We start from the raw sequence: 25,586 nt of genomic DNA, 5'->3' as shown, positions 1-25,586 counted from the left end.
TGTTTAATTTTCTTCTAGAAACTAACTTCTTGTACGAAAAATTGAAATAATTTTAAATCTAAATCTGCTGTAGAGATTAACACTAAAAGATCCCCTGAAGGTCAATATCGAGCCACTTTTTCACTTAGGTTTAGTGAGAAATTATCCATAAAAAATAACAGACTGGCTATTTATGCACTGCAATTTTTTAGGCATGTGTACATCTTTTCTGCACTTTTAAAAAAAAACATAAAAACAAACAGCATAACATGCTGAAAAATGAAGTAAATTGAAAACCTGACTAAAATCTAAATTAAGACCTCTTTAAAGGATAAAAAAAAAAAAAAACAGGGAAATTCCATTACTTACAGTAACTCATCCATATGGAAAACATGCAGTTTATTAGCAGCAATTTATGCAAAAAAATGGAAAGCTCTGCAGCACTGCTGCATGCATATTTCAAACATCATAGGAATAACAGAGTTTAATTGAAATTCAAACTCAAGCAATGAGTTCTGGTTGTGGTAAATAATTATAGCATACGGCAATTTTTCATTCTTATTTTGTTTGTGGTTGAGTTGGACCAGTGCATAAAGTATCAAAGACTGTCCTTTTTTTTTATTTTATTTTTTTTATTAACTCTCCTAGTTCTCTATGTCTCTTTTGATTGGTCAGTGTTTGAAGTAGAGCACATCATGCACAACCACTAAAAAAGGACGCCATAGGAGTGTTTTCACTTATAGAAGAAAGATCCAAGACCGTAATAATCAAGACTTCCTCTGTATGGAAAACTTTTTAAGATATAGCTCAGAGCACTTAAAGGCACATAATGATTACAGTGATCAGTGAATTCATTAACTCATTGAATAATCTACCTATTTTTTGTGGGAGTAACTAAAAGAACAACACTTCATATTCCGTCTCAAGCAAAAAGATTTTACCTTTCTGCCTTTTTAAGATGCAGTCCTTGTCATAAAAGCAGTATTGATGTACGCTTTATTGACCAATACAGCATTTCAGTACTATTTCAAACTGCTTTTTGTTTGCCAAATGAGGCCTTGAACAGACCCCTAAAAAACAACCACTTGTGTAAGAAGGTCAAAGGTTTGAAAAGCATTTACAGGAACTGCTTTTTTTTTTCAGCCAGCCCCCCTTTGTTTGGTTTGGGTTTTTTAAGGGTTTGAGAACTTGCTCTACATTGCAAACATGATCTGACAAGTACAAAAGCTCATAAATGTGTAGAAATATTTTTAAACATTTTCTTTAAACTCATGGAAAAACAGCAATATAAGCCGTATCAAATCCCAAGGGGGCCAAAAAAGGTCAGCTAACATTAACAAGAGAGAGGAGAAAAAATGTTTGTGTGTTTATATGTTTTTCTGAATGAGACATAGGTCAGAGTGGATGTGTTCACAATAATGTGCTATTTGGGAGGGATTAGCAAAGTTTTAGTCATTCCTAATCTGTTGGAGTTTATGTCTGAAAGTGGTGATAGATGTAAATGGTGAGGGTATTTATTTTGTTTCAGTTATCTGCTGCTGTGAAGGGAAATCAGTTGTGATCAATAGTGGTACTGCAGATGACGAGTTTGATGTGGTCACTTGACCAAGTATGGTCCTGGCAGTAACAAGAAGAGAGGAGGGACAGGGTGGTGTTCTCCATGGGGTTGTTGTGTAGATTAAAAGAAACCAGTATTGGAATCTTTGGGTATGGAAAAAGTGTAGAAAGATGCATTAAATGCAAACTTGATGGTTGAATGATAAAGAGTGTCTAGTTTGTTGAGATGCCATAAGGCAGATGATGTCATTACAGTTTAGATGGATGAGAAGTATGGTGATCTTACTGAGGGTGTTGTTGGTAGAGAGTGCGAAATAAGCTTCTTTTCAAACTTTGTTACTAAAAGTACAGATCTGATGTCTGTATGTGTGTATTTTGTACCAATCTATAGCTTAACCAGTGGTACAGGTGGTGTCTGAAGAATTGAAGGATTTTTTTTTCATGCAAAAAGGATGTAATTGGTCTTAACGGCATAAGATTGCAAATGGTTTTCTTAGAAGAGGTCAGGCTGATGAAGAAGAGCAGAAAACTCTGCAATGATGTTACTGTTTCCTTACACTAGCAGGCAAGACAATAAGGGTATTAGTCAGAGCCAAGCCAAGCTACCCATGGCAACTCACACCTTTTGTAGAGCTTAATGTTTACTACGACAGTGGTTTAATGTTTGAAAAATGTTGTTTTTATTTGGAATGAACAAATGGTGAGGTATTTCATCACTTATCACAGGCCACTACAGCAACACTCACCAACATTACAGAATCTTTTTTTAATGCATCTACATCAACCTACACATGTGGCCTTTACACATAAGGGGCAAGAAGGAAACCATTGTTGAGGTAAAGCAATAGAAAGTCCTGTTTTCAATTTGATCCCAGTATGTAATCAAAGCAAAGGTGTGGACAATTGTTCTGATTAGATCAGGATAAAATTCTACCGTTTGAGCTACATCTCAGTGTATAGTCTTTCCTTGAAAACAATTTAAGATAAAAAAAAAACTTAGACTTTTTTAATAACCCTAATTAAAGCTGAAGTCTGTAAGTTTTTAAAAATCACTTTTTTGTCATATTGGCTAAAACTGTCCCTATGCCCAGACAGCAGTACATGTGATATGTAACCTGTGAAAAAAACTGCTTCAATTGGTCCCGCATACTGCCTGTATTTCAATCTGGAAAGAATAATTCGGGACGAGTCAAAACAACCAATCACAGCCAGAGGAGCGTCTGATGGAGTGTCAATCACAGCTCACACACGCTGAATCCCCCCCCCCCCTTCTGGTCGCATGCGGTAGCCGCGCAGATGCTGTGAGAGGGGTGGAGCTTGGAGGTGGGGCATGAGTGAAGCAGAGAGGGTGGGGGAGTGGAGTGAAACCTGTTTTTCTTCAAATTTTCAGTCGAAGTCTGCTCTCTCCTCAATGTTACAGACTGCAGCTTTAAGCAATACTTTGAATGAAATCATCTATTAAACCCAAACTGTCTCAAAACACTAACTGTGAAACTATTATCCATCATGTGAAGCAGTATTGGCTACACCTGCTCATTTAGCCCACACAGAAGCCAAGGTGCTGATTGCATCTGAGCAGAGCGGCTGCATCAGTGCCTAATAAGCAATGAACCTTGCTGTTTTAAAGAGAAGAATGAGTCAATTTAGCACTGTCCCTCCCACTGCCTTTGGTGTGGGAAGATTGAGAATTGAATTCACATAATTCAGAGGATCCTGTTTGCAAGACACCTAGAACAGTGCTTAACATTCACCTTCCACAGCAAAATCATGGTGTGGAACAGACTGCGGACAGACAGAAAAACAACTGCTGCGCTTCTGAGTGCTTCTAATCTCTCCCTGAAAGTGGGAAGATCAGCCTTTTAGATGAGCTAAAGTACTGAAGCTGGAAGTTGAAAGAGCAAGGGCACTACACTGTTTATTAACAGCAGTAGTGAACTATAACTAAGAAAGGGAATTCGCTACAAATACATCCTATGCACCATTTAACTTATGAAAAAAGAACTGCAACTTTATAAAGTTTTATAGAAAGACTAAAAATATCTGCATTTAATAGAAAACTTCAAAACAATACAGATGTCTTAAACTGAAAACTAGACGCAGGGAAAGAAAGACAAAATAATCTACAGCTTCAATGACTCTATACCAAGTAAGACTGAGACACTTAATACTGTAGTCAGTACACCCAGCTATCCTATTGCCAACGGATTAATGTATAACACAACTGACTGGATGCCTAGATCACTATAAAAGGCAGACCCTTTGTGAAAAAGGAGCACATGCTGCAGGATATTCATCCTCCAAGCCAAGCTGCCGGAAATTGTAAAAAGCACTTAAGTGGCCTTGGTAATTCTGGTTTCCTGTATGACAGCAAAGTGAGGGATCAGCTTTTAAGGCTAAATCAAAGAGCAAGCGAAACCCTTTGTCTGAGACCAAGGTGCACCGTCCTTGCAGAAACATCCCATGCACCGTTAGATTAAATGGCGTTGCAGCAGGTGAAGTTGTTTTCTGCAACTACTCTATTGTGTGGGAAATAAAAATAAAAAAAAGGCTGTTCATATTTTCCTGTTTGGAAATAACTCTAATAGCACAGTTAACTTATTTGCAAGATACAGTATGTCAATGGAACAGTTTTTAGACCTCTAAATGACAGTAGTCATTTCTGAATAAAAAATAAAAATATTCATTAGGATTTTTCCAATCTATGCAGATGAAAGGTTTGTGGTGAGTTTTATTTCCATTTCATTTAACCTGCCTAGATACCATTTGGTATATTGGTGAGGATGTTGCATCAATCAAGTCATGCCAAAAGTCATGCACCAACCATCTTTTCTTTTTGAGAAAAAGTTTTTTGTGCATGTTTTTGAACAGTGAAAAGATGGAAATTTGACAGATTTTGTTAATTCTCTTAAAACTGGCAAATCATTACAATAGGGAGTTAAATGAAAATGGTTTGACCATTTCACCAGACTTGGAAATAGTCTTGACTGTGAGGGAACATTGTAATTATTAGCATCCTCCAACAATTGTTTAAATTAGATCGAAATTTAATTGTGGTACCCACCCGAGATCAGTGAGCGGCGGTTTGTCCCGGCCTCGCTTGTAGCACAGGAAGATCTGAGGCGCCATGAGGCCTCCGTTGTTAAGATCGGCTGAGTGTCCGGTCGGCGTGGCCTCTATGCAAACGAACCCAGGAGGTACCTCCTCTCCAAGCGAGCGGATCACCAATGCCACATCAGTGATGGGGGCTTTTGGCTTGGCCATCTTGTGGCAAACATCATCAAAGTGGATCTCCTGGTCCAAGGGCTTGGACGTGTCCGTCAGACCGGCAACCACAAAGTAGTCGGCTACACGGGGGCCTTTGTCCTCCATCATTTCCCATCCCCGCCAACTCCCCTCTGAGAACAAAAAGAGAGCGAGAGACATGTACAGAACATCAATTATTGTTACAGAAGAAGCAGGGTTTTTATGCTTGCTTTAGCAGTGCTATAACACTATCTGACAGGCATTAATCTTTATTAAAGAAGAAAGGGCAAATGAGAGAAAGTTAAAGTGTGAAGAGCGAGGGTAAATTTTCAGGTATGAGGCAGGCATTTGAAGATTAGGAAGTTAGCTGATGTAACATTTAAAATTTAACATCTTTACTCAAGGACACAAAGTTTCTATGAGAACAGAGCAGAACTTTTGTTTAGAATCTTAAAGATCGCCATAAAGATCTCTGTTTGCAGGGTTTCTAAACAGTTTGCTTCTAACACTGCTTTCCAAACTCAATGTTCCTGTTTTAGACCTTATACATGCAGTTTAAACACAGCATAAATACAAGAATTTTTAAACAACTTTTGAGAGGAATATCAACAGTGGTTATGCATTAATGTTTCTATTTCCGCTTTTCCCTTTTCCATCACGCTTATCCCTATTGGGGTCGCGATGGGTGCTGGTGCCTATCTCCAGCTGTCAATTGGCGGGAGGCTTGGTACACCCTGGACAGGTCACCAGTCCATCACAGGGCAACAGAGAGACAAACAGGACAAACAACCATTCATGCACACACTCACACCCAAGGAGAATTTAGAAAAGCCAATTAACCTAATAGTTTTTGAACTGTGGGAAGAAGCTGGAGTACCCGGAGAGAACCCATGCATGCACAGGGAGAACATGCAAACTCCATGCAGAACTTTCTGTTGTGCCACTGTGCACCCCTGCTTTAACATTGTAACTGGTAAAAATTACAGACTGTAAATAGTTCTCGATATAGTTCTCGAATAGTTCTCTACAGTAAATGTAACATGTTTTGTTGTTACTAAGAAAATAATGTCTTTTTTTTGGATGGCACAGGAAAATTGTGTCTGAGTACTGAAAAAATGCTGTCTGTTGACGGTAAAGGTCTTTTTCATCAAAATCAAAAGCAATAAATTCTTGGCTTGTCATGAAATCCTAGAGCCTCATTAACTTATGAGCAGCAATTCAGATCACCAGCAGGCCTTTCTAATAGTAAGCTCTTTAATAGTGCTTGTTCGCACTTGATCACTTATTGCTTGCAATGTCACGATCACATAGGGTATTTTGGGAAGACCGAGGACGTGGAACAAATGAGGTGGAAATGTGACACGAACAGCTATATTAGCATCTGGGAGGGAAATTAATGAAGTGAGGAGAAACTTTAGTTTTTCCAGGAAACATTCTGAGTTGCAGCAGTTTTAACGAGCTGTTATTCTCTTTAAAACAAATAATAATAATATAACAAACCTTGTAATATACATTTCTACCAGAAAAGCTGTTATTTGTAGCTATGTCACATACTGCTACATCCCAAAAGGATCATTCTCCATCACTCTCTGCAGACTTGTAATTTTAGGGGTTGTGCTGTCGTAATGTCCCAGAATGCCTCACTACTCTACTCACTAACACAAACCTTCAGGACATGAATGAGTCTCTGTGGGCTGCAGTGTGCATTCATCCTTTGTGTGTATTCTCTTGGTAAATGATGCAATACCACGAGAACACCATTAGAATCATGAGGGCTGCAGATAGGAAATGTGGGAAACAGGTTCAGGAGAAATCCTTTGCAAAAAATTCCAATTAAGCAAAAAGACAAACAAATAAGGAAAAATAAATGAGGGAAATACATTTTAATTTTTCTGCAAGGATTCCCTAGTTAATGTTTTACCAGCTATGAGAAGATTTTGACTTTGTTAAGACCCACAAAATAAGCCGACTGAGGTCAGAGAGTCCAACCATATGCAGATGGAGGGTGTGGGAACAGATTTTCATTAGTAAGCTGTGTTAACTACAGCTATTATGCTGGCTCAGGAGGACATGTGTGCTTTCATGTGATGCAATGCAAGCCCGATTCAAGCTGCCATAACTGCTACACAGATCTACTCTTAGTACCTGGATTATTTTACCTTATAGCTAAAGAATGAACCCCAAGTCCAGACAAGTTGCAATTTTTTTGTTTCATCTTTTTTTTCTGAATAATCTAGTCTAATCCCGAGGGTAACTGCATTTCATTTCAATAATGTAATGAATGTTTCTTTTTGAAAGAAACTGCTTTGTACACACGGAGTGAAGGGAATCATGTTTGTTGATAAAATGAAACATTCTTCTCAGGGTCGGTGAGCTGAGCTCACTTCCAAACAGAGAACAACGTGTGTTTGCTGCCCTGGCTGTCACTGCTGTGTTATTGACAGATGGCGAGAAAACGCTGTTTCAGAGTGTTCTGGCTCTCGTGCTCAAATTACAAACACATCTTGCTTCATCATTTCCACACTCTGGGAAAGTGACGGGGAAAATAAGAACAGCCACAGCATGCTGAGATGATTTACTATGCCAAGTGACTTTTATACAGCTGTGATGAGGCAGAAGGTAGTTTATCCCATCATGTGTCAGCAAAGACTTACAGACATACACAGCTGTAAGATTTACAGCTCTCCATTTTACATTTATTGGCATCACTGATAACAAGACAATAAAAATTTTCAAGTTCTTTTGTTCTGTTTTTATTATGATGCCTCATTATTTCCATTACTGACTGACTGATTGATTGAGTGGTTGGTTGATTGATAAAAATCCATTGAAAAAAAAAAGTACCTTAATCAATCAATTAATCAATAATTTCTTGATGAAACTCTTTAAAACTGAAAAGTCCAGAGAATATACTAGAACTAAGTGTAGCAAATGTGTGTTGATGATCATAAGTTAGGAAATCTAGGAGAAAATGCCACTAACTTAAATTTGATCATATTTACAATCAGAGCAGTCGTTATCTATATGAAGCGGGACTTTTAACGACACCTGTGTGTTTTGGCCAGATGCTATAAGGACGAGGCTTTTAGCTACAAAAACTCCAGGTGGGTTTCATGTGAAACTCAGCAAGTTAAAAGCACCTCAAAATCACAGCGAAGGATCTGGGATACTCTGGCACAAATCGGAGCAAACTGTGAAGAGTGTTAAAGAGCATAGCATGATGAAGCAAATCTGAAGTACAAGGATACTACAGCACTATACTTAAGGCTGAATTACATCTATATGTACCCTGCATAGGGGGCAACCTGGTAAAAACCAGCTCCATAGTCTTCAATTTGTCCTTTATTTATATAGAAGGAATCAACAAAGCAGGGACCCACCCAGACATACATGACAGAGAGGTATTCATTTATCTTAGTTCAGTTTTCCACTGGGAAATTACTGTTCCAGAGTTTATAGCATGTCCAATCCAAAAACGGATAATTCAACTGCTTTAAAAATGAAATTATAATGCCTGTGTTTGAACTGTTTCCTTGCACTAAACTACAATTGAAAAATATTTAACATCTTGCAAAGGTATCCAGTTAAAGAGTATATAAACTCAGTCACATTATGGTCAGCAATTCATTGAATTGTGGCTTGCCCCTCCCAGAGGTCCTTAAAGGGGTCATAGAATGATTATATAGGGTATATGGTGCTGGTCCTTAAGGTCTCTGAATAGTGTAACATTGGTTGGGCTAAAAATGGCATATTTGCTGTTCTATGAGCCATAATACAAGCCTGGTTAAAAGCCCTAGAATTGAAGGACAGGTTTCTTCCTTTTATGGTATGCTCATGAATATTTAGGTGAGCTGTGCGCTGATTGGTTGGTTTACAATGAGCGAAGTTGATCAAAGATGCATCATAACAACAAGCACTCACTCACTGAAACATCAAATTGTTGATATTGTAGGGTGACGAGACGTTCTCTTTTTCCCGGACATGTCCTACTTTTCATACCTAAAAAATTGTCCGAGGGGAATTTTAAAATATTGCGGAATATTCATCAACTACAGTGCAAAACTTAATTTTCCTAACAGTAGTGAGCTTAGTTTGTGTTGATCTATCATATAAAACTCTGATAAAAGTCATTGAAGTTTGTGGCTTAAATGAAATAATATGTGGAAAGAATAAAGGGAAAGAGAATAGTTTTTCAATGTCGTATAAACCTGAAACAGCCCTGTGCAGTAATCTCTTTTCTTTTTCATATGTAAGTCATTACTGGAATCCCCCAAAGGAACTGTCCCAGGATGATGTAAAGCTGTGACTCACACAGATGACGTGCAGAAATTAACATCTAGAGCCAAATATTTTAATTTTCTGGTCAAAACATCACTTCTCTTCGTGCCGTTGACCTGGAAGTCTGACTTAGTCTTCAGGTGAACGCCCAAAGATCGAAGTCAAACTGATTTATTTCCTTGATGAAAAGCAGATTAGCACTGAGCAGGGTACATGGTAAATCCCTTTAAAAAACGATCTGTTCCTTTATGCTGGAGCTAGAGCTGTACAGGGTCAATTTATGCATTGCTGATTAATGAAAATTATGATAAATAATTACAAATAAGCCCTGTTGTTCCACATGACTGCAGACTAGTCATTTTTTTCTGTAAGATATATGAATATTTTGCAATAGCCTCTAAAAAGGATTAATTTCCTCCTATTTTATTTGGAGACATAGAGTAAGGACTTTAAACTTCAGATTTGCTGGTTAGGCTCCAGAGTTGTAGACAAACTTCCCTGCCCAAACTCCCTGACTTATATTCCCAGCTGGAGTTCAGGGAGGATTGCCATATGATGTCCAAGACCCTTAGGCCTCTGGTCTACTTTCATAAGATTTTTGTTTGAGCCAAAGTGACAGAGGGAACGATTTCCAGCTGTCTCAGCTTCAGCCAGAAAGAGGTCAATGAAAACTAGCCATGGGACTCTGGATGGAGGCCCCATTCTCTGCTGCAGCTGAATAGACATCCAGCAACGAGACAGGCACAGCAGGGCAGACACGTGGAGGTGTGAAGGAATGTGCTCAAGAATATAAACACTAGCCAGTAGGAAGTCCAACATCTGTTTCTAGTTAGCAAAGAGCTGCAGGCCTTCAGTTTCTATGTCCTTCAGCAATATCATGTATTATAACATCTTACAATCCATGAGAAAAATAGCATTTTAGGGAATGATTTTGAACTCGACTTAAACTAACACCAAGAAATGCTAAAACAGATTAAACTCAGGTTGGGTCATTTCAGCAAACATCAGCAGTTTTAAATAAAAAGTCCCTCCTGCACCAATGCATTGCAGAAGATGTAATATAATTCCCTTCTTTGTTCTTAAGGCACATTTGTGGACTTCTTAAGATAGATGATTTCTAAAAATCCAAAAGTCAATCCCACTACCTTAGGTAAATTTGGTAATAATACAAACAATAACACCTATAAATAAATAGCAAATATATCTTCATTGACTTTTACTTTAGATTAGAAGCTTTGATTTAACTTAAAGGAAACTCTTAAGGTTTGCCAAAATGATTAATCCAGCTATTGAGATGAAAGTAATTTGCATTTCAACTATGAATCTGGGAATAAATTTACATAGGATTGGGCTGTAATTCCTTAGATTACCCAGACCAAAATATATATATAATGACTGTATAACATATCAGCACAAATCATGCATACTTTTATTAACAATTCTGTAGAGTAAAATATTAGAAAAGGATTGATCAAGTGACATGATCAAGTGACATTACTTAAGTTGTTTCTGTCAGCATCTAATATCAGAGATTTTAGATGCAGGCTGATATATATTGTTTCTTTAGCGGATCAGAGCATTATCTGATGTCAATATCAGATCAGGAAATCCTTCATAGTAACTTCTTTCAATTTGATTTAGTCAAAGAATTCACATGTAATAGAAACACTTTTAATCATTTAACTCTATCTTTTATTCCGGTCTTATTTCCTATTAAAACAGATGCAATCTTTATGCAACCAACATTACATTTAGCAAGTGAGCTATATTTAAACATATCGCATCTGGTTTGTTTGTTGTTGTTTTTTTTTACTCCATAACATGTTTTCCATCTTCAATACAGTTGTGCAACAGGAGCACTTTCTGGGGTAACAGTAAATTGATATAAAAGACTTGCAGCACAAAGAGAGAAATAACCATAAAAAATTGTATAATATGGAATAGTTTATTTAAGTATTTAAGATTAAAGTATGTAAAGGCTTTAGTGCAATGGGAGGTCTTCTCATCCTAGTTGTGTGGACTGTAATAGCCTGACGGAAATGCAGAGCTCTGTGGATATTAATCACAACGTCTCCATGACATCTGATCTCATAGGCCGGCCTTATAGTCTTCGACTCCATCTTTTAATTCCCCGGTTGGCAGAAAATCGTTCTCAAGTCTTTGGCTTCAGTTGGGGCCGACTCATTTATGTAAATTCACAAATTAGCCCCCAGCTTGGATCTTCTTTTTCTCTTTCACTGATGGCTTTAATCACCTCAACCATGGAAGAGACACTGTAGGGAATTGTGTTTTTTTATGTCTGTACAAACAGTACAGACATAATTACATTAACCTCCAATAAAATGTTTCTTCTCGACTATTTTTTTCCCTGGTGGTTGGAATAAATCTGAAATTAGTCAAAAACAACCCTGCTCTGATAGGCAGTTTACTAAAGGTTAAATAAACAGCTCTGAATACATTAATTGCAGATTCTCAGCCTTTTCCATCTTGCTCTAGAAACTGACGTATATGAAAGATTAAAGGGAAAATTGGTTGAGAAAAAAAGTATTTTGTTTCATTTTGCTTAATGTAATTAAATGTCAATAATCATATCAATCATTTTAAACTGTTAATATGCTTCAAACTTAACTACTGCGGAACAAACAACCTACGACCCCCTCAAGAGTGTCAGCCTACAGAAAACATTACCTGATTTATTCAGACACTGGAGCCTGACTCTGCTTTTGAGTTGTAAATCTCACTTATTTTTTAGGTCCTAATATTCATTTTTTTTTCCTGACAGTACAGGTGCTGGTCATAAAATTAGAATATCATGAAAAAGTAGATTGATTTCAGTAATTCCATTTAAAAAGTGAAACTTGTATATTGTATTCATACATTACATACAAACTCATATATTTCAGATGTTTATTTTGTTTAATTTTGATGATTACAAATGACAACAAATGAAAATCTCAAATTCATCATATCAGAAAATTAGAATATTACTGAAGACCAATAAAAACAAAGGATTTATAGAAATGTTGGCCAACTGAAAAGTATGAACATGAAAAGTATGAGCATGTACAGCACTCAGTATTTAGTTGGGCCTCCTTTGGCCTGTATTACTGCAGCAATGCGGCGTGGCATGGAGTCGATCAGTCTGTGGCACTGCTCAGGTGTTATGATAGCCCAGGTTGCTCTAATAGTGGCTTTTATCTCTTCTGAATTGTTGGGTCTGGTGTATTGCATCTTCTTCTTCACAATACCCCATAGATTTTCTATGGGGTTAAGGTCAGGAGAGTTTGCTGGCCAATTAAGAACAGGGATACCATGGTCCTTCAACCAGGTACTGGTAGCTTTGGCACTGTGTGCAGGTGCCAAGTCCTGTTGGAAAATGAAATCTGCATCTCCAAAAAGTTGGTCAGCTGCAGGAAGCATGAAGTGCTCTAAAACTTCCTGGTATGTGGCTGCGTTGACCCTGGACCTCAGAAAACACAATGGACCAACACCAGCAGATGACATGGCACCCCAAACCATCACTGACTGTGGAAACTTTACACTGGACTTCAAGCAACGTGGATGAAGTGCCTCTCTTCTTTTCCTCCAGACTCTGGGACCTTGATTTCCAAAGGAAATGCAAAATTTACTTTCATCAGAGAACATGACTTTGGACCACTCACCAGCAGTCCAGTCCTGTTTCTCTTTAGCCCAGGCAAGACGCTTCTGACGCTGTCTGTGGTTCAAGAGTGGCTTGACACAAGGAATGCGACAGCAGAAACCCATGTCTTTCATACGTCTGTGTGTGGTGGTTCTTCAAGCACTCACTCCAGCTGCAGTCCACTCTTTGTGAATCTCCCCCACATTTTTGAATGGGTTTTGTTTCACAATCCTCTCCAGGGTGCGGTTATCTCTCTTGCTTGTACACTTTTTTCGACCACATCTTTTCCTTCCCTTCGCCTCTCTATTAATGTGCTTGGACACTGAGCTCTGTGAACAGCCAGCCTCTTTAGCGATGACCTTTTGTGTCTTGCCCTCCTTGTGCAAGGTGTCGATGGTCGTCTTTTGGACAACTGTCAAGTCAGCAGTCTTCCCCATGATTGTGTAGCCTATAGAACTAGACTGAAAGACTATTTAAAGGCTTTTGCAGGTGGTTTGAGTTAATTAGCTGATTAGAGTGTGGCACCAGGGGCCATCAATTTTGAACCTTTTCACAATATTCTAATTTTCTGATATGATGAATTTGAGATTTTCATTTGTTGTCATTTGTAATCATCAAAATTAAACAAAATAAACATCTGAAATATATGAGTTTGTATGTAATGTATGAATATAATATACAAGTTTCACTTTTTAAATGGAATTACTGAAATCAATCTACTTTTTCATGATATTCTAATTTTATGACCAGCACCTGTAGATGCCAACCCCCCCGAACAATAATACATCCGGCTTTTCTCCCAGCAGACAATACTCTGAGCATTAAGCTAATTAGTGTTTGTGGACACTACTCCCCAGGAGCATGTAATCCTATTCTCATCCGTTCTGGCAGCACCTCTCTGCCAGCTTCTCCTTTATGGTACAGTAGCTACTAAAGAAAATCACCTACAGTAAAATAAAAGAGGAATATTTGCAGGCGACATATGGAGGATAAAAAGTGCCAAAATTAAATAAATAAATACAGCATTAAATAAATAATTAAATGAGTCAATAATTAATTAAATGTGGAATTAAATAAATAAATGTGTCATTCATTAATTAAAACCACGTCACTAATATAAAGTGCCACAATTAAATAAATAAATACAGGGATAAACAATTAATTAAATGTGTAATTCATTAAATAAATAAGGAATTAAATATATAAATGTGTCATTAATTTATTAAAATACATCTTCATTTTATTAAAAAATATATATATATATAATTATTTCAGTGTGCATTTAATTATTTCATGGTCCTGTGTCGCAGTGCATCGAAACCATTAAAAGAATCTGTCAAAGACTCGATTCGCCTTAACCCCGCCCCCTAACTTTGATGGGTGAGTTTGACAGATTCTTTTAATGGTTTCGATGCACTGCGACACAGGACCATGAAATAATTAAATGCACACTGAAATAATTATATTTATTTTTTTTAATAAAATGAAGATGTATTTTATTAAATTAATGACACATTTATATATTTAATTCCTTATTTATTTAATGAATTACACATTTAATTAATTGGTTATCGCTGTATTTATTTATTTAATTGTGGCACTTTATATTAGTGACGTGGTTTTAATTAATGAATGACACATTTATTTATTTAATTTCACATTTAATTAATTATTGACATATTTAATTATTTATTTAATGCTGTATTTATTTATTTAATTTTGGCACTTTTTATCCTCCATAGAGACAGTAGCACTACTAGTAATTATAAAACCAAAGAGGATTTTTACGTCATTTCAGCTCTGCTTCCAACAAGTTTGGGTAAAATGAGTGGAACTCAATAAACAGAACCAGAGTATATTAATTAGATTTCATATACATGTTATAAATATATCAAAAGTTGTTCTTAAAATATAATTCAAGCATGGCTTTTTTTGTTTACTTAAGTGATACATTGTGGCATTAAAGCAGTTTATTATTAATCTGTAACTACATTTTATCTTAAAGGAGAAAATCTTTATAAAAATCAACAGTTTAGTTTGCTTGATGGTTTGGAGCCTGAAGTAAACTCAGCCTGAAGGTTACTCTGTTTTAATATACCTGATTTAGATGATAACACAAAACCAAGTGCTCAGCCATCAATGGAAATAAAGTGAGCTGAAGCATGCAGTGAAACATGCAGACAACAGCTCTCAAAGACTGAGTTTGGATAGCCCGGTTTAGATGTTTTCTTTCTTTGATTTTATATTTTTTTAAATAGCAGTTGTTCTAAATGACGTAATGAATGGACTCTTGGAAAACTAAAAGAATGACATACTTTGGCATTACTACACAGCAGCAGTCTGAGATTGACCATGAGGGTGATTGTTGTTCAGATTTTCTGTGTTTGCCTTGGCACACAAATACTCTTGGGTTAATACTGGAAAACTAAATTGTCTGCTAAATGCATCTTTTGAGGAAGCTCATGTGCACAGAGACTTAACAGAGTAAAATTTATGGGCTGATTAGTGTGACGAGCAATGCTGATATTTTCCTCAGAGCGTCTCAGTTCAGAAACTTCCTTCTTGTTGAATTGTCAGAGAAAGGAAAAATGTATGTAGGGCCAGCACTTCTATAGATATCCCAAACTGACATAAAGAAATGTAAAAAAAAAAATGCATTAATCATTCATTCTGAATGCAAATGCAAATTCTACTATTATTTCAAATATAAAATACTTTGATTTTGAAGGTAACTGCAAAGGAAACAAAAAAATAAAAATAAAATAAAGCGGTGCTTAATTGGGTGTGCAATATCACCAATGCATTAGTGTTCATGAATATCATCATATTGGTATCTCTTCAGACAGGGCAGCAATGAATGGATATTGGAGTTAAAAAAAATACCTGTTTTTAAAGGCCAAAGCCAACACTGATAAATTTTATTTCAGTCCCTGATATGCACTGCTAATTTTTGTGGAGCTGATTCTTGAATCCAGTATCGCTTTTTCTCTCTCCATTTACATGATAAAAATGAAACAGTGATAATACATGTTACACAAGTCTCATTTGTCTAAGCCAGGGGTCGGCAACCCAAACCGCTCATTGGACAAAAAAACAATCAACAAATCTGTCTGGAGCCGCCAAGTCTTATAAGCCTTGTATGGCAACACGGGCTCTAAATGTATTAGACCACCATAAAAAAAAGGACTACGTAGGCTTAAATATATAATAAGCATTCATGATTAAATGTTTTTCCTGCAGCAAATGTCACATAGTAGCATGAGGTGAGGGAGGAGCAGTGAACGCCCTCACTGCACACTGCTTCACATCCCTCTGCGCGGTTATAGTTTTGTTTGCATTGATGAAATTATAGAAACACAAAGGAATCTTTCGATGGTGGACGTGTTTCTGTTGGGAGGAGTTGATTGAGTTATGAGGAACCAAGCAGGAACTGACATCCATCATAGCAGTGTTCTCTAACCCCGAAATCCCACAAAAACAATTCACATACCTGCATCCGAGCGCTACCTGTTTGATCTGTGAACGGTGTTTTCATGCTTGAAACAAAACTAGCAGCAGTAGTGGAGTTTGGAGATGCAATCCACTCCTTAAATCTATCTTTGCTCTCTTCTAATTTATCCAGAAGTTCTGCAATCACATTCTTTCTCCCACCCAACTTTGTGATCGGCTGCATATTTAGCCTTCCCTGGAAATGCCTTTCCAAATTACTTTTTTTATTATTTGACAAATTCTCGTGCCAAATCAAAAATGGAGGCAATCCTTTCCACATTGATAATGAAAGCAAATGAATTGGTCCATTCTTCTTTGAATCCTCTGTTCTCATCAGGTATCTTCCTTTTTTCCCTTTGGAGCCGGGTTGGGTTGCCGACCACTGGTCTAAGCAAAAACATACAAAAAAATACTAACAAATCATAGAAAATGTTATTAATAAAAGAGAGCAACTAGACCAAGCGAAAATACATGCACCTTATTTGACCTTCAAGCAGGCTGCTGTAAGCACTAATGAATTACCAATGAATGCGAGATTAAAAAGGCTAATATCAGCCAAAAGTATCAGCTGGTTGATGTTTTAATCTCTAATGCACACTTTAAATACCTTATAGATATTGATCATGTATCTCAGCAATAGATGCTTCCTACCAACCCAGACCGTATAGACGTAGGCCTGCACAATACATTAATATGAAAATATCAATTTGTGCAACAATAATATCAGAAAGACTTTTCTATTCTGACTGCAACTGTAGTTATGATTTAGCTTTTGTTCATACTATATAACAAATGTTACACAAATCTGAACATAAACAACAATGAAAAACATTTATTAACCGATCACAACAATAACAATGAATAGCGAGCAGAAGTAACAGCAATGCATTAGCTTCATATGACCTCAAGGTATGGCGGATGAACACATGCATGTGTCAGTCAATAGCGATACAAGAAAAAATTTTAATAATACAATATTCGCTGATGTTTCAGTCTTCTGATACATCACAGATGGTAAATTGTTTCAGTTGTCTCTAGTGGCGGCAGATGCGGACACAAGTAACATTATTTAAAATGCTAAAGGTCACAAAGTGTAAGAAAATGGTAAGAAAAAGAAGAAAACAATACAGCCAATATTATTACTGCAATACTGCTCTTCAATTTATAGTAGATGCTGCCTTTTTCCACCTAACCCTCTCATCTTTGTAGCGTGCTGTTTACTGGGTCACCATAACAGCTATTTTTTTTTACATGAAATAGTCATGAGATGTATTAGAATTGGCACATCTAAAGTAAAACCTTTTTTCAAAAAGGAGATGTAGAATAAATCACTTTCCCATAAACAAAGCTTTTTAATTTGATCCATTATTGTTATCTTTATACAGTATTAAGCAGAGTTGCCTCACTGCCATCCTCACATAGTTATTTGTTTAGCTTTTAGGGCCACTTGTTTCAGCAGTATAAAGATTGTTGTCGGTTGTTACAGTTAGAAAGAGTCATTGTTAGTGTTTTCTAATGAGTTATTGATTGGGAGAGTTACAATTTATGAGCATCTCTGAGCAGCTGTGGTATTAACTATGTTTTAGAGAAACAAGCTGCTATGTTGCAACAACTCTTTGTTTAAACAATGTTTTTACGCACACAAACAAACCAAATTGTTTGAACAGACTGATCAAGTCACAGCCATGGGCTTTTCCCAAGAGGAAAACAAGAGAGACTGTATCTGACTCTGCTTTGCGTTAATCAACGGGGACACATTCAGCAAACCTCCATTAACATATTTACAAGTAAAACTTAAGACCTTGACCATTCTGTTTTCTCACTGAGATTCTGGTTCATTCATGTTAACTTAAAATTTTCTAATCTTAGTGTTAAAAATTTGGTTTTCAGATTATTTCCTGCGGAATGTTAGTTTTCTGTTTTTTTTTTTGTGAATTAAATAAAAGTATTACTTCAGAGTAGGGGTGTCCCAATCCAATATTAATATTTGATATAGTCCAATATTAGTAAAAAAAAAAAAAACTATAAACGGATTTTATCAGCCTTCATCTAAAATCTGATATTTTCATGCTGATAGAAAAGCTCTGCTTCTGTTTAAAATTTTTGTAACTCACTGATAAATTTAACATGTGTCAGTTATTTCCATACCTATTGTTGTTGAATATGGCTCTATGTTTTATCACTATCACTTGATCAAGCCTTTTCTAACATTCTGCAGTACAAAATAAGTAAAAAAAAAAAAAGCATAGTACTTTAAGGGCTAATATCATATTGGGTCAATATCAGTATTGGTCAATTCTATAAGCTGTTATTTTGGTTTTGTATCAGAAATGAAATAGTTGTATCAGGACACCCCTTTACAGATTAAACAAACATAGCCAACCACCAGTAGTAAACAAGAAGAAGAAGAAGCGAAGCAGCGTAGCCCGGTGTTGCAGAAAAAAATCAGTTGTTGTGGAGAATTGTGTGGGTATGGCGAGTGGGAAAGAACAGGAGTTGGAAGACGCGCCAGCAGCACTTTATAGGTCTGCTGTATGGGACCACTTTGCATTTAGAGTGACCTACGATGACGGCGGAAAGAAAGTTGTGGATAAACGTGCAACAGTGTGCAAGCATTGTGCGACACGTTTTGTTTATGCTAACAGCAACATAACCAACATGTCATGCTAACCCCGAAATCCCACATACTCCGTCAGCGCTCCGCTCCGCTCCGCTGCACTCCAGACCGCCTGCACAAAGCAAAGCCTACAGCCTCCGCTGTGGCTCCCGTCCGCTCCACTCTGAGTTCCTTGGAGATCGTAGAGGGCATGCGCGAGATGATTAAATTCAAAGCAACAAATGATCCAGGGTTTCCACGGATCATTAAAAATAATTACAATTCATTAATTTTTTTTTTCATTCATTTTTATGGGATTTCGGTGTAACAATCAACTTATACCGAACCGAACCGAAAACCGTGACCACGAAACCGTGAACCGAACCGAACCGTGGATTTTGTGAACCGTTCCACCCCTAAAATTAAGTGCAGTAGGATACACATTAAAAGAAACGTCTTTTCATTCATATATGGAATCCATTGGAACCCAAGTTTAACCAGCAAACACAAACTATCGTTCTTGGATAAAATGAAGTTTTGGATGTCTAGAAACAATCCAGGAACATCAAGGGTCCTAATCCAAGCTGTTAAAACACTGCTATCACCACAGTGATTCAGGATTTACACCAACAGGGACTGCAAGGATAGCAACCAGAAAAAAACAGTCCCAAAAAGCCCCTGCTACATCTTTAAGGTGAAAGTTAAAGCTCCCCTTGTGGCTATGCATTTCTTCTCCATCACTCCTTCAACTGGAAGTTTGAACATCAACTTCATCCCAACAAGCTCTCTCAGTCAAAAGTTTCACTACGTTTAATAATGCCCTGTTTTGTTTAAAGCTTAAGTTATCATCTGCTAAAAGATGTTAAAAGACCAGCTTGCCACCACACGGGAATCACTTCATGGTGCTACAGTTGAGCTATGATTTCATAACAAAACAAACCCCATAGAGAGAAAGGAGATTTTTACATTAATTATGAAGGCATGAAATGAAAACCAGCTGAGATGCAGTATGAGACAACATCCTCTGTCCCACATAGAAAAAAAATGAATCCATGCATACAACTGAAGGAAAACCCACAATCAGACAAAGGCAACAGTACCAGAGATGGAATCAGATAAACATTCGCAACAATTTCCAGGCCCGGTATTCAGAATATTCCCATTTTATAACTTCTCTTTATAACTTTATAACTATCTCTCTGTACAGTCAACTCGTTTTACCTATTTGTTTTGTTCAATAATACTCAAGATGCAAAATAACGCAAACCATGCGCCTGAAGCATTAAAACCCATCCCAGCCACAAGAGACGGACAGACAGCGGGTTACCTTGAGGCACACAAAGTCTAGCTCTCTTGTCTGCTCCTTTTTGATGTTTCACTCACCGCTGCAGATCTTGCACACAGCTACACAGCTAGGTCAGTCAATGACAGTACATGCCATTTGGCCCTTTTCAGTCAGGCAACATTCCTTCATTTTAAGTATGACCTTTTCCTCCTCTCTGGCATTCCAAAAGGACAACCTTGTACCCTCTGGACATGAACAGACATGACAAGCAGTTCAACAGAAGGAGAAAAAGACCTGGCCAACACGTGTAAAAAAATAAAAAAAATTCATAAAACATCAAAATCTTCCTCTTTGATGACGCACATTGTGATTAAATGCTGATTTAAAAAAAGGTTTATACAAAATGCTGTGGGAGATCTGAAAGGGCTTTCCAGTCTGTGCAACATTAAAAAAATAATATTAAGCTAATAGGTAAGAAAAGAAACCCTTTGACTGCCTCTGAATCAAAATAAGCTCCAGCAGCTATTAAGCTGCAATGCCTTATGCGTCAAACATACAGTGCATTTCCTGCAGCTACTTTTCCAAAACAACTATCCTCCCTAACAAAATCAGCACTGCAACTTCGATTATTTCATACATACTTTATATTTAGTGGAAAATAATGAAATTCCTTACATGGATGCAATCGGAGTCATCTATATTCTCATAACTCTTATGCACATAAAAATGTTTATGTTTAAAAAAAAATGGGATGGATGGATGGATGGATGGATGGATGGATGGATGGATGGATGGATGGATGGATGGATGGATGGATGGATGGATGGATGGATGGATGGATGGATGGATGGATGGATGGATGGATGGATGGATGGATGGATGGATGGATGGATAATACTACTGAAGGATTTCATGGAGAATGGTGGAGTTTCTCTCACAGTTTCTTCCCCTGTAGAGGAGCTCAGAGTCTGAGGTCATTTAAAACATGAATTATTTTCATGTTTTTATCTTTTTTTTAAGATAAGAAAATGTGTTTTACTTGAAAAGTAAAAATAAGACAATGTTTATTAGGGCTGAAACAATTAATCAGATTAATTGATTGTTGAAGTAATCATCAACTAATTTAGTAATGGATTAATCATTAACTGGAGTTTAGAGATTCTAAAACATGCCTTTGGCTGACAGAACAATCCCACCTTGAGCAGCAATTATACCAATCAAAAAATGAATCGAATTGCAAATTAATCGTTAGTTGCAGCCCTAATGTATTGTTATGTGGCTGCTTATAACTGTGGGGTATTTTGTTAGCTTATAACTAGCCTCTGAGTGAAGTAGAAAGTAACCATTATGTATCCTGTTTCCATCCCCAAGCTCTGTACAACGATGTTTTGGTTTTATTTACTTGTTTTCCATAAAAGCTGGGAAAAGCATTATTCAGAATTCCCCCATTGTGGGACAATAAAGGCATTTTCTATGCTATTCTATTCTAATCAGAAGGAAAAAATATAGATTTTTTGTTTTCCTAAAGAAATGTCACTGAAATGTCAGCTGATGATAATCACAATCTTATAATTACTTTATTGTTAAATATTATTCCTGTATCATAAATAAAAATAAATTTCACAATGCTTTAAGGTTTATGATGCAGCTCCTCTAGGCTGCAATTTGCAGCCATGCCATGTTCTGTATAAAAACTGTGCAGCTTTGGTTACAAAAACAGGTAACATAATATTTTCATTCCACAGTATGAATGACAGAAGCACATCAAAGCTGGCTCTGAAAACTGTTTCAATCATAATCTGACACCAAAATTACAGAAATGATTTATTCAAATCACAATCTTAAGGTAAACAGTGTTATCCTTTTTTTCTGAATTGGAGCCTAGACGGAAGTTCAACTGAAGAAACTGCTTGCTCTCCTATATCCACCTGCGACACAGCCAATCAGCTTTGAACCACACCTCCACGAAAGCCAATCAGCATCCAAGGTTAATCTTAAAAGTGCACAGGCTGTGGATGCGATGTGTGACTTCATTCAGATGACACCGTTTCAACCCACCTCCAGCCCCTCCTCCACCATCGTAGCTAAAGCTTCATCAAAGTGTGATTCCTCCCGGACTCTTACTGTGTTCCCTGTCTCATCTCAACCAGTCCGGCAGAAGCTCGCCATGTTGAGCCTGCTTCTGCCAGAGGTTTCTTCCCAACTGGGAGTTTTTCCTCTCCACTGTCGCTTCATGCTTGCTCATCATGGACAGGTTCTCTCAACCTGTGTTATCTAACTGGACTTCCATCTTCCAGGTCCCTGGATGAAGCTCTAGTATCAGCTCACGCAATCCACTGGATCTCCCCATAAAGCTCAGCAGACCGTCTCGCTAACCAGCAGTCTACAGACTGACCAACTTCATCTATCTATACTCTAATACCAGTTTCAGGCCTGGGGGGAAACAGCCCTATTCTTTGCTCCTGTTCATGCATATCTATCAAAATTAAGCGCAATGTTTCCTGCCGAGGTCTGAGCGCCAAAGACAAAGTAATTGTATTAATACATTTCTCTTAATTGTCTTTTCTGTTCGTGTGAGTTTTTCAGGTTGAACTAGTATCTCTCTCTTTTTGGGGGAGAAAGGAAAGCTTTGTGTCTCTGCAAGTCATCTGGGCTCTTCTATTTAGTAAGAGAAAAAGAAAAGCTGCGCAACCTATTAGATACAGAACCAAGAAAAATAATAAAATAGAAAACGAAGAAGCATTTTATGTGTATATATTTATTAGCAAAAATAATAAAAAAAAATCTGGTCTGACATCAGTGTTTTGTTGTTGTTGTTTTTTTTTAATGGATGTTGTGTCTGTTGATATTCCTGGAGGGATGGCCATGTGTTAGGCTGTGTGGGTGGTGGCAGAGGAAAGGGCCAACCCGGGCCCCTATTGATGCAAAGAGCACCTCTGTTTTATGCATTACTTTCTAATCTAGTGTTTTTGCAACACCTATCACAAACTATCACGTGATCAATGTTTATAAAGCTTAATTTGCATAAACTAACCACCCAGTCATCATGCTGCTCTCCTTGTACCCCCCCCCCCCCCCACACACACACACACACACACACACACCATCTGAAACAGTTTTTTTTTAAAGCTAAAACAGTTTTGCACTGACCTACCTTCCAGTCTCCCAGCAAGAAATCCCCCACAGCACACCTACATGCAATCACTGCAACTTCTGCACCAGAATAAGTATATTCTACGAAGGGAAAGCTAATTAAATACATAGAATACGTTCAAGTTATAGGATGCAGGACGAGTAAGGAAATACTGGGGTTATTTTTAGCGCTGAACCGCATGCTTGACAGGTTTAAACCCCAATGACTTCACTGTTTGATGTGGTTTGGTTCACTTCCATTTAGTGAAATCTAGATTCCCTTAATTGATTTAATTCGAACAACCTGTGGAATAACGTTCGGTTTCAGCTTAAAAGGCTCAGTTATATAATAAAGCCGGTGGTACAATGTAAACGCATATAAACAAGCAGACAGCGCCCGTGAAGGCAACAGAGGCAGCACAATGTTGGTCGGCAGCTGTTCCGTAAATCCCTCCAGTGTCTCGGTAACGGTTCATCATTCCCTACTTACCCGCTTATGGACGTTAAATCGGCTCACGGTGAACTTCACTTGGTGGGCTGTCGGTGCGGCTGCATGGCTGAGGGTTGAATGGGGATTGCTGTTTTATTTCGGTTTGCCTCACAGTCTCACAGTTGGACGGGCTGCCTCCTCCGTGTGTCCGTCACTCACCGAGCCAGACCGAGCCGGCTGTGCGCTTCGGCGCCATCTTGGTTTTGATGGGAGTCCGCTGAACACACACACACACACACACACCACATCACACACACACACATCCCTTCGTGTCGACATCGCCAGTGACACCCCCACACCCACAAATCAACTCTGCCAGGGATTTACTTTGTCATTGAAATAATAATAATAATAGTACTGCAAACAATGTTTCCAAACTTCAGCAAATAAGAAAACACAACTAAATAAAAAAAAGCCATCATATTTTTTTTCCAGTTAACAAACTTGCTCCATTAAGTAAGTCTAAAGGGGGTTCATTAAATTAACCCTGTTCCCCTGAGGTTTACTGCAGGGGCTGAGCTGATTTGGCCACCATTGATTCCCTCTAAAGGCTGATTCATACTTCGAAACTAGGGTGTCTGCGTAGGCGTCGGTCGCAGTGAACAAACAGACGTCCCCACCCCCTTCGTAGACACTCTGCTGCACCTCTCCCCAATTATAGGTGACCGCAGACAGTGCCGCAGACAGGAGGCAGTCTTGTTTTGTTTTTATGACCGCAATTGCGGAAAACAACTCGAGAAGTTTGACCAGCTAGAAGAGCGAGGTGCGCAAGAACGCTGGGACCCTTTTTCCACCTGGATCCCGGCTCTTTTTCGCCGCCATGTCCCTCCTTTGTTGCACAAACTTGCCCCCACTTCCTCTCTGCCTCGGCAGTATCTAGACCCACAGCGTATAGAGCAGACCACGCTTCAATATTGAGCATAAAGCAAAAATGTCTTCTTCAAGCTCACTGTGATACACGGCTGTGATGAGTACAACCAGCCCTTAATACAGACAGTAGCAACAGTAAAACTCAGGTGGAAAATTCAAAACATTTCTATTTTTTGTGATTAATTATGTTCTTAGACTTCTTTATTTGTCATTTTGTATGCACAGGGTGCATACAGAACGAAATTGCGTTACATACAGCTTATGAACGTTGCATTGATATTTCAAATGGCACGAGTTATAGAAAAATACAAAAAGTGCAGCAGTGGTCAAAGTGTGAACAGTGCAGAGGATAAGAGACAGTGTGCAAGTCGCAGTGGTTCAGTGCAAAATGGCATTTGTGCAAAAAATGCGTTATTGAAAAATACAATGAGATGAACAATTTAAAGGGCTAAAAGTTAAAAGTTCAGCAGCATTTGATGCCCGATAATGTGCAATAGGTGCAGAGTTCGGATTGTGGATCAAAGGTTCAACAGTCTGATGGCAGTGGGGAAGAAGCTGTTGCACAACCTGGTGGATCTGCAGCGGATGCTGCGGAACCTCTTTCCAGAGGGCAGCAGGGAGAACAGTCCATGGTGGGGGTGTGAGGGGTCTTTGATGATATTACGGGCTCGGGACACACAGCGCTGTGATGAAATGTCCTTAATGGAGGGAAGAGGAGCCCCAATGATTCCTTCCGCTGTCCTCACCACCCTCCTCACATTCTTCCAGTCAGAAGCTCTGCAGCCTCCACACCACAGAGAGAGACAGCTGGTCAGAATGCTCTCTATGGTGCTTCTGTAGAAGGTTGTGAGGATGGGCGGGGGCAGGCGGGCTCTCCTCATCCTCCGCAGAAAGTACAAGCGCTTCTGTGCCCTCTTCACTAGAGATGAAGTGTTTACAGTCCAGGTGAGGTTGTCCGTGATGTGCACCCCCAGGAACTTTGTGCTGCTGACCACCTCCACAGCTGAGCTGTTGATGAGCAGTGGAG

The 25,586-nt window shown here is 38.2% G+C and overlaps 1 protein-coding gene across 10 annotated transcripts in view; it reads right to left on the bottom strand.

Moving 5' to 3' along the window:
* Positions 1-23,907, bottom strand: part of LOC119772815 (C-myc promoter-binding protein-like) — a 71,316-nt gene extending 47,409 nt beyond the window's left edge. For all 10 annotated transcript variants that reach the window (XM_038269506.1, XM_038269580.1, XM_038269744.1 and 7 more), the window contains exons 1-2: positions 23,690-23,907; positions 4,598-4,931 (exon numbers count right to left, since the gene is read on the bottom strand). In XM_038269506.1, the coding sequence (XP_038125434.1) occupies positions 4,598-4,908 (311 nt within the window). In that variant the 5' untranslated portion in view covers positions 4,909-4,931; positions 23,690-23,907. The remainder of the gene's footprint in view (positions 1-4,597; positions 4,932-23,689) is intronic.
* Between the last annotated feature and the right edge of the window lie 1,679 nt (positions 23,908-25,586).

This window comes from Cyprinodon tularosa, unplaced genomic scaffold, assembly GCF_016077235.1.
Source record: "Cyprinodon tularosa strain WSP-4 unplaced genomic scaffold, ASM1607723v1 ctg100, whole genome shotgun sequence".
In the NCBI taxonomy this organism is placed as follows: Eukaryota; Metazoa; Chordata; class Actinopteri; order Cyprinodontiformes; family Cyprinodontidae; genus Cyprinodon; species Cyprinodon tularosa.
The sequence above is the reverse complement of the archived record's forward strand: the minus strand, read 5'-3'. Positions and strand labels throughout refer to the sequence as shown.